The sequence below is a fragment of the Zootoca vivipara genome, chromosome 6, assembly GCF_963506605.1.
Source record: "Zootoca vivipara chromosome 6, rZooViv1.1, whole genome shotgun sequence".
NCBI lineage: Eukaryota > Metazoa > Chordata > Lepidosauria > Squamata > Lacertidae > Zootoca > Zootoca vivipara.
Genome location: NC_083281.1, coordinates 34,482,640 through 34,495,913, shown reverse-complemented (window position 1 = coordinate 34,495,913; position 13,274 = coordinate 34,482,640). Strand labels below are relative to the sequence as shown.

Below are 13,274 nucleotides of genomic sequence, written 5' to 3'. Positions count from 1 at the left end.
TGGGATACCATTGACACAAAGAGAAGAGCCACTAAAATATCCACCTTATGAAGCAACAGTGTCTTCTGTTTGTTCTGTATGATTAATTAGTGGGTGAATCAGCTGCTCCCAGTATGCTTTAGGAGTGAGGCATTTCAGGTAACTGCATTACTCAGAGATGGCTTACACACTGAGGTGATGGGGCGTGTGTTCCCTTGGAATCCCCTGGAACAAATCTGGGTCTCGGCAAGAGTAGAGATGAAGCACATGGCAACCCAAGGAAACAACTGCACACTGGCATTTCATGTCCAGATTTGGAGTTCTTAAAAAAATAAAACAATAGAAGGGCTTGCATAAAAGCCCCTCTCGGTACTGATCAATCTTTGTTGCATAAGAAAGAGCTTCAGAGAGCACACACCAACTTCACGTCTGAGTCATGAAGTTGGGGAAAAGTCTGGACAGGACTTCCGGAAGACACAACAGGTGGAACTGAGAAATGGGAAGGGCTGCAGCTCAGCTTTCCCTACCAATGCCCCCAGGTTCAATTCTTTGCACTTCCATCTCTAAAGGATCTCAGGTAGCAAGTGGTGGGAAAGACCTTTGTCTGAGATCCAAGAGAGTTGCTGCTAGCCAGTGTAGACATCATCAAACTAGGTAGGCCAGCTGTCTCACTCAGTAGAAGGCGGCCTCTCAATGTATGAATTTATTCTCGCGTTGAGTAAAATAAAAACTACAAATGCAAACACTAATCAAAGTGGTTCACAAATCAAAACATATTCCAGGAAAACAGTATAAAACATATAAACTCTTGGAAGACACATATTTACAACATTACAACTATAACACATGTACAGTGGTACCTCGGTTTATGAACCCAATTGGTTCTGGAAGTCTGTTCATAAACTGAAGCGTTCATAAACTGAAGCAAACTTTCTCATTGAAAGTAATGGAAGGTGGATTAATCCATTCCAGACGGGTCCACGGAGGACTCAACCTGAAGCGTACTTAACCCGAAGCATGGGTGTAATTGGTTCCGGAAGTCTGTTCATAAACTGAAGCGTTCATAAACTGAAGCAAACTTTCCCATTGAAAGTAATGGAAAGTGAATTAATCCGTTCCAGATGGGTTCGCAGCGTTCGTAAACTGAAAATTCATAAACCGAGGTGTTCATAAACCAAGGTTCCACTGTACTACAACAGATGAGCATTATAATACCAGATCAATCACCTGAGGAAAATTTCCGCCTTTTATTAAATTCTTACATTTACATACCGCCTTTCCTTCAAGGAGCTCAAGGCAATATACATTGCCCTCCTCCATTTGATCCTCACAACCACACCTAGTGAGGTAGGGCTGAGAGTGGTATGTGATTAGCCCAAGATACAGTGAGATTCAATGTTGGATGGGGATTTAAAGTTTACCTTAACTCTAGTGTCCAAAGTGTATGAAAATATCCAATTCAATTGCCCTAGCAATTAATTCTGATGCCAATTCAGCTATTTGACTTTTGTGCCACAAAAATTCTTTGTGCAAGGTAGGAAGGAAACCCAAATAAAACAGATGTTTAAAAGTCAAGCAGAATAAATGTTATGCATAATCTTGCTATAAATTTGGTCCCAAAGAATAAAGATACAGAGCAAGTAAGATAATTTCTTATATCAGACCAATGTCTCCTTGCATTGGAATATTCAAGCTTTTGCACTGCACAGATTCTGAGAAAGGTGAGTAGAATATCACAATCTGGATCATATCATGCTTTTTTTTTACAGTTCTACTGTGCCTGTAATTCACAATCTGTGTGAACTTTTAAGTACATTTGGCAACAAGGTTACCAGAGCAGACAATCTAAGTAAGTGTACGTTTATAAATTCATGACCATCTTTTAATCCCAAACAATTTCATACAGCAAATCAAACATTTTACTATGTTGGTACATATTTTGCATACAGATTTATTTATTTGTTGAAGTATTTATAATCCACTTTCATAAAAGTATAACACGGTGGTATACAACATACAAGATTATAATCAAACCAGTAAAAGCACCAGTAAAAACATCAATAAAAACACCAATAAAACATCAGTAAGTATTGGTTGGTTTAGGAAGGAGGAAGCATATTGCAACGACCTGCCTAAACAATGAGCGTGGCTCATTGGATAGCAACTGCTGGATTTAGGAGACGAAGCTTCACCTACAGCGAAAGACATTTGACACAACACTGTTTCAGCATTATATGTGTAAAGAACCACCAAGCAGGACCTGTAACAAAATGATGCAGTATATCCTCATTTTCCACATAGGTGTACTCCAGTGCAAGGTGCCAGGTAGCCTTAGTGTCACCCAGACAGCATTCCTGTCATAAGCATTCCTGTTCTCTTTTCCAACTGACCCTCAGCACTCCATGGCTGAGTATGCTCAGTGCCCAAGAAGATGTTTTGGCGGAAGGGTTGCCCACTTGGCTTTGATTTTTAAAAGACGTTGTGGGTTTTTTTTGGGTACTTCCACAGACCTTACTTAATGTTCCCTCAGTGATCCTGTTTTTGGCTCTACTCCTGACACCACCCACTACCTGAATTTGCAACACGTTTGATAGCTGTCAGGAAGATAAATTTAGAGTACTGTACTGCAAATACTGACACACCAAAATATTTTTTTATTGAAGGATGGTATATCACCATTTGTAGAAGCCATATCAGTTGATCAAGATGAATTATTTTTTAGAGTTCTATAAGGCACTACCATACAGGGACCCAGGTGGCACTGTGGTTAAACCACTGAGCCTAGGGCTTGCTGATCAGAAGGTCGGCGGTTCGAATCCCTGTGACAGGGTGAGCTCCCGTTGCTTGGTCCCAGCTCCTGCCAACCTAGCAGTTCGAAAGCACGTCAAAATGCAAGTAGATAAATAGCCGGGAAGGTAAACGGCGTTTCCATGTGCTGCTCTGGTTTGCCAGAAGTGGCTTTGTCATGCTGGCCACATGACCTGGAAGCTATACGCTGGCTCCCTCGGCCAATAATGCGAGATGAGCGCGCAACCCCAGAGTCGGTCACGACTGGACCTAATGGTCAGGGGTCCCTTTACCTTTACCTTTTAAGGCACTACCATGGTATATTCAGTCCTAATACAAGAGAGAGATTTATTTTAATTGTTTCTAAGCTGCACAGTCAGATAACACATGGTGCTCCCATTTTGCTGAAGCGAAACAAGTCTGAGTCTGATCAGTGCTCAAATGGCAAGCTGCCTGAGAACCTATGTACAACCCCTTGACCTCAATGATGGAAGATATAACAAACATAACATAACAATGTGTCTTAAACACCTTCATATATTTTATTAAACAAGAAGCTGAAACTTATGTGAATTTGGTTCACAAATGTAGTTCTGTACACTCAAGTAATAGCAACCTATCTATGCATTACACATACCCCCCAACTCTCCTCTTTAGGTGAAGAAGAAGAGACAACACACAAGAAAGGTAACATGGGAACATGCCAATGACAGCTCTCATCCCAAGTGGTGTATTGACAGTTCTGCCTTTCATTCATTTTGAGAAAGGTGTACACCTGGAACACCCACTGCTTTCACACCAAGGCACATTTTTCTATTGACAAGTTGCTTAAAATTAAAATATTCAATTATGGGAAGGCACACGTGTGTAGTGACAGCATCCACCCACAAGCAGAGGGGAATGAACAACAACAGTTAAATGTAGTAACCCTAATGAATTAAAGCAGCACATTTGGTCCAAGAAACTGTCTCACCCTTATTTTTAAGGATGTTATGAATGGCTGGATGACAGCGACTGATGCAGTTGAGATGCTCGTATCCCTTCACCGTTCAAAGACTTCGTGAGCATGGACTATCACTATTTTACCTTCTTCCTTTTTTAGCTTTCTTGTGTTATGCAATTCAGACGGATAGCAAGGTTAGTTACAACAAACACAGGAAGGAGTCCCGTGGCACCTTAGAAACTACCAGTTTTGATGAGTCACGAGCTTTTGTGGGCAAGTGTTCACTTCATCTAATACATTAACATCAGCAAGTAAATTAAACATACAAATAGAGATATGCAAACAGACGTGTGTATGCACTCATAATTCAGGTGAAGGCAGCACTTTTTGCATCTGATGAAGTAAGCTCTAACCCTTGAAAATGTATGCCACAATAAATCATATAGTCTTTATCAAGCCACAGGGCTCTACTTTATATGACAAGCCGTATGTCCCCAAGTGATGAAAAAGGAAAAAGATTACAAATGCAGAGCCAAATAACTTGGTAAAGTATGAAGCACACTTGCTCCATAGCAAGTGGATATCTTTCAGGCCCAATACCAAGACCACATAATTAGGTTTAAAATTAGCATATTGCATTGCACCAGCAGCAGGTGCCAACTTTGGACATCACACCAACACAGTCATCATGCGGCTGATGTCACCAAGCCAAGAAAACCCCATGATGACAGACACATCAGTGAAAACCTGTTATGCAGCACAGTAAGCCAGTAGGCCTTGGAATAGGTACAAATACAACTTGACAAAACTTCAGCTTTGCATTTGCTCTCACCTGAAGCCAGCAACAATTCTTCTGAGGTCAGTACAAAATAACTCACACTTTGCACCCTAAAATGCAGCAAAGAGGTCTTATTCATACCAACCAACAGTGCAATAAAATCTAGGAACATTGGAAGCTGCCTTATACTGAGTCAGAACACTGGTCCATGTAGGTCAGCATTCTCCGCACTGGCAGGCAGTAGCTTTCCAGAGTTTCAGGCAGGGGGTATTCCCAGCCCTACCTAGAGATACTAGGAACTGAATTTGGGACCTTCTGCATGCAAAGCAGACGCTCCACCATTGAGCTATGGCCTTCCCCATGCAAGCCTTTTGTACAGTATTGATGTAGTAAGATAAAGGCTGTGGTATTTCCATTTTTGCTCTTTCATTAAGGAAGCCTTTTCACATGCCCTCGACATGGCATACCTTCTGCCAAAAGTCATATTTCTCATTCAGAAACTGCAACTCCCATATGATTAAGACTAGCAGTCAGTTTTGAGACACCTACTTCATTCAGACATCTGAATGATTCACAGGGAACACTGCTCCCATTTTCGACATGTCTTGCCATCTACATGTACCATCTGAATACTTCCCTGTTTCTTGACAGCAAAATAATATTTTAAAGAATTTGTCGTAATTATTTGCCTATACCAGAGGTTGGGAACCTGCGGACATTGCTGGGCTATGGTTTCTGTCATCCCTAACTAGTGAGGTGGGTCTTCTGGAAAAAATCGAATTGGAAACTTATGCAAATTACTGGGTAATTTCCGTAGGTTTGGGAATATGTCTAATGCCCTAAAGAGTGGTCTAATTTAGCATGTTTATTTTACTTGTACTTAGCAAACAAGTTAAAACAGTTTGAAACTGCCAAGATTGCCTAATAATGAATCTGCAATTGGCATTCATTCATTGTTACTAAAGAACTTATGAAAGAAAAAAATCCCCACAGAAAAACAAAGCACTGGAAAAAATTCCACTGCCCATTACTATCCCTGACGGTTGCCATCCCAGATGGAGTTGTCCAGCAACTTAGCAGGGCAACAGCTTTTCCATCCCTGGGCAATACCCAACTATTCCAACACTACTCACACCATTTCACAAATGATCACCTTTAAGTCAGATAAGATGTGATTATACAGTACAGTGGTACCTCTACTTACGAATTTAATGTGTTCCGAACACACATTTGTAAGTCGAAAAAAATTGTAAGTCGAAGCCCATAGGAATGCATTGGGAGAAAAAATTCGTAAGTAGAAGCAACCCTATCTAAAAATTCGTAAGTAGAAAAAATCCTATCTAAACCGCATCCAAGATGGTGGACGGAGCTCCATTCGTAAGTAGAAACATTCGTAAGTAGAGTTATTCGTAAGTATAGGTACCACTGTATATCCTTTAAATGGCTATACAGAAGTTATACCAAAATTCTGGCAGCCCAGGGGAGTTAACATTCTTATTTCATAACTAGTGGTTTTCAGCCCGTTTAATAACGGGCGCTAGAATCCTGGGGTTCGGAGAAGCGCTTGCGCAGCGCTTCTCCGAACCCTGGGACCTGTCCTTGCTGTCGGTGGCAGGGGGACAGGAACAGAGGAGGAGAAAGCGCTGCTTTCTCCTCCTCCGTTCCTCTCCCGCAGCCGCCGACAGGAAGCAGACATCCCAGGGTTCGGAGAAGCGCTTGCGCAGCGCTTATCCGAACCCTGGGACCTGTCCTTGCTGTCGGCGGCAGGGGGACAGGAACGGAGGAGGAGAAAGCGCTGCTTTCTCTTCCTCCGTTCCTCTCCCGCAGCCGCCGACAGGAAGCAGACATCCCAGAGTTCGGAGAAGCGCTTGTACAGCGCTTCTCTGAACCCTGGGACCTGTCCTTGCTGTCGGCGGCAGGGGGACAGGAACGAAGGAGGAGAAAGCGCTGCTTTCTCCTCCTCCGTTCCTCTCCCGCAGCCGCCGACAGGAAGCAGACATCCCAGGGTTCGGAGAAGCGCTTGCGCAGCGCTTCTCCGAACCCTGGGACCTGTCCTTGCTGTCAGCGGCAGGGGGACAGGAACGAAGGAGGAGAAAGCGCTGCTTTCTCCTCCTCCGTTCCTCTCCCGCAGCCGCCGACAGGAAGCAGACATCCCAGGGTTCGGAGAAGCGCTTGTGCAGCGCTTCTCCGAACCCTGGGACCCGTCCTTGCTGTCGGCGGCAGGGGGACAGGAACGGAGGAGCGCTTTCTCCTTCCTTCCTCTCCCCCAGCCGCCGACAGGAAGGACGCGCGCACTCTCCCCCCCGCCTCCTCCAACCGCCGCTCCTCACGGGCCAGGGAGGGTTGTGAGGAGGCCTTCGCCGGCCTCCACCCTCGCTTCCCTGACGTGCCCTGCAGTGAGGCGGTGTCCGGCGGGAGCGGCGGTTGGAGGAGGCAGAGGGGGGGGGAGAGTGCGCGCGGGCAGTCTCTGCTGTCCAATCCCTGTGTCTCTGGGGTACATGCGCAGTACCTCAGGGACACACGGGACAACTGGACGCAGGGACATCTTGGACATTATTATATAGGATGCTTTGTGAGCACTGCAGCCTAGTAGGAAAAGGAAATCACTTGTTTCCACAGCTGCTTAATTATATTCTGAAGTTCAAGCTCAAACATGAGAATCAGTTTGGGTGGCACTTCTTTTCATAGGGAACCGAAGAACAAGTCAAGGATGAGTCTCTTACCTGAAAACTGGACTGCCTCACATTATGTTTGCTCAAATGTTTATACAACTATCATGATGAGTGTGGGGAAGTTCACCCCCAGTCCCATCAAAGGAAAAGGGCCTATTATGTTGTTTCCATCATTATAGACATAGTCAATACTATCCACAAAGGCCACATCCACAGGCTGCATTAGGGACAAAAATGTGTTCTAATCACTTGTGAAAGCACAAGCAAATATAACTATTTGTGTGCCACAGTAGACATGTTAGAATTCCTCCAGGTGACATATTTATCAAGTATTTGTTCTGATTTATTTTTACAGTATTTTTATGCACAAACATTATGTGGGGGTTAGATTACATTTGGCCTTTATGGAGCATTCATTCTGATTTGTTTGTGGGGTGGTGATATGACAACCAATATTCATCCCAATTTGCTTGCAGGGGTGACTTCCCATTATTTGTTTACCAAATCTTTTCAATGCATTTCCCTGCTACCTTCTAGATTGCAAAAAGCCCAATTCTTTTTTTAAAGTGGTGTGCTAGAGCAATGCGGTCATAGAATGGTAGAGCTGGAAGGGACCCTGAGGATCAGCTAGTTCCACCCCCTGCAATGCAGGAATATGCAGCTATCTCATACGAGGATCAAACCTGAAACTTTGGCATTATCAGCACCACGCTCTAACCAACTGAGCTATCGACACATTTAAGTCCTTTAATCCACTAACCATGCAAACCTAAAGTTCTGGTATATGCTTGAATACCTCCCACAATACATTGGTAGCAGTCTGGAGGTACCCTTATTTAGCTATAGCAAAAGCATGTGTGCGCACACACAAATATTGTGGCACTAACAGTTTTATTGCACCTTAAGCTTTCAGGAACTAGAGTCCACTTTATCAGCTGCCTCTGAGGAAGTGGGCTTCAGTCCACGAAAGGCAAAATACACCTACTAGCCTTTTAAAAGCCAAAAGACTCCTCTTTGTTTTAACTACTAATGTACCCCCCAACCAGCCAATGAAAATACTAATAAAGTGCTTACTGGCTACTACCTTTACAAATAAATAGGTTAATAATAAATATAGCATGCTAGGGGCTATGACACAGATAGCCAATATGGTGCTTCCCAGATGTTGCTATAACTCTCATCACCCCTAACAACTGGTCAGAGTCCAATAACATCAGGAACACCCCATGGTGGCTCCTCCTGATGCAGTACATCCTTTTCCCTGCCCCCACAAAAAAGCATCTTAAAAATCAGATGAATCACACAGAAAGATAGCCTACAACAGAAGGCACGTAACTCATACAAGTCAATCTAGAAAATATATTTAAAGTCCACAAACCATCTGAATTGGTCATCACCTCAACTAAAACCATCTGTAGAATATTTGCAGGGTCATTTTAAGGAAAAACTAGTAATTTGGCTTGGGTTTGTGGTAGATATACAGAAAGCCTCAACTGCCAAGCCCCCTTATCCAGCCCTTTTAGCAGGGAATGCCAGGCGACAGGGTGAGGCCCACCACACCATCTGGGGAGCTTTACAGATGGCATCTGAAGTTGGTATCTACACCCTCAATCTAAGTAGGAGTGGGAAAAGAAGACAACTGATGCCATCCCACTGGAAGAATAGTGATAAGCCACATGGGAGCTCTTGGGGGGAAAACAAAAAAATCCCCAAATCAAAAACTCACTCTGCTTCCACTGGACATTACTGGCTGGAAGTTCTTCATTCAAATGCAGTTTCCTCCTCAGCCCCTTTGGCAAAGTTAGGTAATCTTAGACTCTGGACTTTAAATGGTCCTACCAGCAGGGGGAGGGTGGGCTTCTCTAAATGGTAATGTGTTTTACTTCACCGCTGCCCTCCCCCAAATAAACTCTTGTACTTCCAGAACATCAGATCACAGATGCAATTTAGAGCCAACACAGATTAAAATATCCAACTAAAGATCAGTCATATCAGAGAGGTAAAAAGACAACTCAACATCTGATTCTTAGTATGAAAGGCTTAATTCCAGCCAAACACACAACATGTTGCTATGCTTGCTGCTGAACTCTTTAAAGCCAGCTTTTCCCATCATCTGACCATTTTGGCAGCAAAAAGCAAGATCAAAAGGACTAGTTCTTAACAGTGCGGCACAGAAACTACAACCCCCACCACCACCGCCCACACTGCAGCAAGTTAAACAGTAAAGTGTATTCCAACCCAAAGGCCTTTAATAAATATTATTATTTTTCTAGATTAAGAAAACAATCCCTTTTTGTCACTTGTTGAGAACTGGAAGCCCCTCTGAGCTGAGTGCAGGTTACACAATCCTTGCATTCTTTTTTGAGCACGCTTCACCTGCAACTCTCACCCTGCCTACAGCCCCAGCTAGACCCTCCATTACTCACCTGAGGGAGCTGGATTTACCGGTCTTGAGTAGCGTGTCTGCCCCATTATGAGAGTCTTTGAGGTAGCTCAGGGAAGGAAGAGAAATAAAAGAGAGTCTATTCTGGAAGCAGACATTAGCCTTTGGGAAGATGACAAGCCAACTCCACAGGGTGAGAGCGACGGAATTGTCTGGAGTCCGGGGAGCAGAACAACAACAGCCAGAACTCAGGAAACGGCCAGGGGTGTAGGTTGAAGCACAAACCCCTCCTGTATTTCCTGTACCCCTGGGCCGGACACTTCGCAATTCTCATAAATAAGCTCCCATGCCAGCTCCTTTCAAGGAGGAATGCCTGTCATTCCACAGTGCGAACTCTGTTTAGGGCTGGATCTCAGGAAGGGGGGCGGAGTCTTCCAACCCCAGAAGCCAAATGAATCAACACCCCTTGCTCTTTAAAAAGCAGGAGTTTAAATGCTGTAAGGGAGTGGAGGAAGGATCAAGAGAGCTCTAAAGAGACTTCAAAGACAGAACAGCTTTTTACAAAAACAGCACCACTACCTAATTGCCACTGTTTTGCTATTCGGAGAAGAAACCTGAGCTTCCCCAGCCCCGTTGAGGACAGATTAGAAGACCAGTAGACACAGATCCAAAATAAGGCTCTTATAAGGTGCTCTGTGTTGGTTTAAGTCTGCAGAGCAATAAATAAAGACTTATTTAAACAAGAAAGCTGGGGTTTTATTGGGTGTGGGTGTGCTTAATTTCTTCTGTACCAGCATGGACGTGGGCAGTGTGCTCCGCATGAAAAGGAAATGTGAGCTGAGGGTGACAGTGACTTTGCTAATACAGTATATCAATTGTGTGTGCCTCCTATGGGACTCATAAAGCTTGCAAAATCTGCAAACAATTAATTGGGCTAACCAAAGGGATAGTTTTGTTCTTATTCAGTATGTGTTGTCTTATTTAACGCAACACATGTCTTGTGTAAGACACATAGTATGTGAGAAACAGAATTCCCTCTAGTATCTGACTTAAAGCACTGTATGTGTCCATGACCTGCCAATAATTTATTTCCCACCGTTATGAAACACTGATATAAGCCCTGTGCATGCATATGCCAGTGTACAAACTTTCAATTAAAGTGGTCCTTCCTAAGGAGATGGCATTTGTTTTCATGGATTACGGGAAGGTAGGCATAAGACAAAGAAAGTTAGTGTGGAAGAGAACCATGGGGAGGGGGGGGGAAGCAGGGGGAAATCCCACTCCTCTGACTTCAACGCTTACTGCAGTTGTTGAGCTTGCTTTTCCAGTTGAGATTTCCAACCTAACAGATGGATAAAACCTCAACGATTCCAGATTCCAAGACACATTCAGCTGCATTGCACTTCACAAGACTTGGAATCTATATTATGGTCAATTAAAGCACCCAGCTTCATCAAGACACTTCATTTAAAGCTCAAGCTGTTTTTTTTTTTGAAGCATACAAGAAATCACCTAGACACTAAGTACAAAGGTGGCAACGTTGAGTCAGCAGAGAAAGAAGAGTTTGGGAGAATGGATTTCCTCAGCCAAAAGGGATGATAGATGAAATAGATTGATGATTGATCAGTAGACTGATGACAGTTGTCTGGTGGCCCATTCTCACGAGAACACTGAGGTTTATTTAAAGCACTAGGTTCTCACTGTTAAGATACAGGTTAAATCCAACAGATGAATTCCAAAATGACCAATTCCATTAGTCATTTAATTTTTCAAACAAACAAATTCAAATATTTGTTTTCATTTTTTGTGATAGTGAGCTTCTTCTATAAACAACGTTTAATACTGAATCATCCTAGACTCAGTTGGAAGTATACTGCACCAAACAAGTGGGATGAACTTCCAAGTGAATGTGCCTAGGATCGGTGTGTGTGTGTGTGTGTGTGTATGACAATTTGTATCTAGAAATATTTGGCTTGCCATAGGTCCTGTAAAATGGCTCACAACTTCCTGTGTTGCCCTGGCAAAAGGCTGATTTGCACACAAAAGCAATGATGAATCCCACATTTCTACAGTAGCTAACTTGACTATATTTTGGTTAATGTCTGAAGGGCATTCATGTGTCTCAAAACACTTAGTAAACATGCCCTAGGAGCCTGTGCTAATTGCTGCTCTTTGGGACACATTTACCACACCTTTTCAGTATTGTTAATGTCTTTTGAGCATTCAGAATGGAAATGAAGACTCTGCATTTTGCAGATATCTGAAGCAACCTTGATTGAAGTCAGATACTGTATTACACTTCTCCTGGCCCAATGTTTCAACAGGCAAAGAGAAGCTGACCCTGTCAGGTGTCAAAGCCTCATTAGGGAATGTATGGGGTGTTAGGGGACACATAATGCTCCTTCTGGGGTAGTTGCCCACCTTTGGTCCCCACCCTGCAGTCAGCTCTCACCTGTCGCTCCTAGAAGCTGTCAAGATGTGACAACAGCCACAGTCTAGAAACAGCTTTGACTGGCCAGCTAAACAAGGTTAGGGTAGTCAATGGGTCTCAAACCCTCAGTGAGTTAGTATGTGAAATTAGCATGAGAAAACATGCTCTGGCAGGTTAAGCAGATGATCTTGTCTGCTTAATCTGCCAGAGCATGTTTTCTCATGCTAATTTCACATACTAACTAATAGTGGGTCCTACGGTCAAGAGGGCAGCTTCTGCATGTGCTGTAGAGCAGTGGTCCTCAACCTTGGGCCTCCAGATGTTTTTGGCCTACAACTCCCATGATCCCTAGCTAGCAGGACTATTGGTCAGGGATGATGGGAATTGTAGTCTCAAAACATCTGGAGGCCCAAGGTTGAGGACCACTGCTGTAGAGGGAGGAGAGGCAGCTGATGCTTGTCAACCTGGGAAAGTAGCCCATCTAGAAGGAAAACTCTGATCCTAACCCTCCACTACCTTGCAGGGTATCTATGGGGAAGAAAGTGCTAAGAAGTAAACCCTACACAAATCTGGAGTGGAGTCCCTAAGATGGTTGGATGGCAGCTTGCATGCCTCTTTCCAGCAACTCCTGCTGTCAAGCTGATGCCAAACATATTGCTCTGCTTTCCTTTGGACCACATCAGCGAGGCTGAGATGGGGGTCTTGTCACTCGGGCTTCCACCTTGGGGAGGATTTTGGTGCTGCTAACACAGCAGTTGGATTTCACCCCCAGAGTCGCACTCCATTGTCTCTTGAGACAGACAGTGGCCAACAATTAGTAAAGACAAATCTCATACTTTAGGAATCACTGAAATATTGAGTGGTCTCCCACAACTGCAGAACTGAAGGATAGAATTTCCATTACCACCTAAAAAACTGTATCTTAAAATAATGAGGTTGAACTTCAGACTTCAAAGATAATAGGAGCAGCAAGGTTAAATGTGGTCAATACAAATAAATAGAGCAACAGCAGCTTTCTCTGCAGTGACAGTCAATCTTCAAAGCCCTTCAGCAAATTTTATTAAAACCAGTTTCATCGGGAAGATCTGCGTTCAAAACCGTGCTGTGGCATAGATTTACTGAGGGGCCTCCCATAATCTCTGCACAGTTTTCTAATAAATGAGGAACTAAGATCTCCCTTTTAAAAAAGGTGTTATGAGGATAAGAAAAATGTTGCTACTTGTCAAAAGCTGGAGGGAAAGGATGGGTTTCACCTTTAAGTCATCATCAAGATAAATTACTTCATAAAAAAAGAACCTTCT

General features: G+C 43.5%; 1 protein-coding gene across 7 annotated transcripts in view; it reads right to left on the bottom strand.

Annotated features, from left to right (window-relative positions):
- The window catches only part of PHACTR4 (phosphatase and actin regulator 4), an 85,368-nt gene that overhangs the window by 29,343 nt on the left and 42,751 nt on the right, over positions 1–13,274 (bottom strand). For 2 of the 7 annotated variants that reach the window (XM_035116954.2, XM_035116958.2), the window contains exon 1: positions 9,586–12,175. The exons of the other annotated variants lie outside the window; for them this stretch is intronic. In XM_035116954.2, coding sequence (XP_034972845.2) covers positions 9,586–9,631 — 46 coding nt within the window. In that variant the 5' untranslated portion in view covers positions 9,632–12,175. Of the gene's footprint in view, positions 1–9,585; positions 12,176–13,274 lie in introns of those variants that run through there. 7 annotated transcript variants of the gene reach the window in all.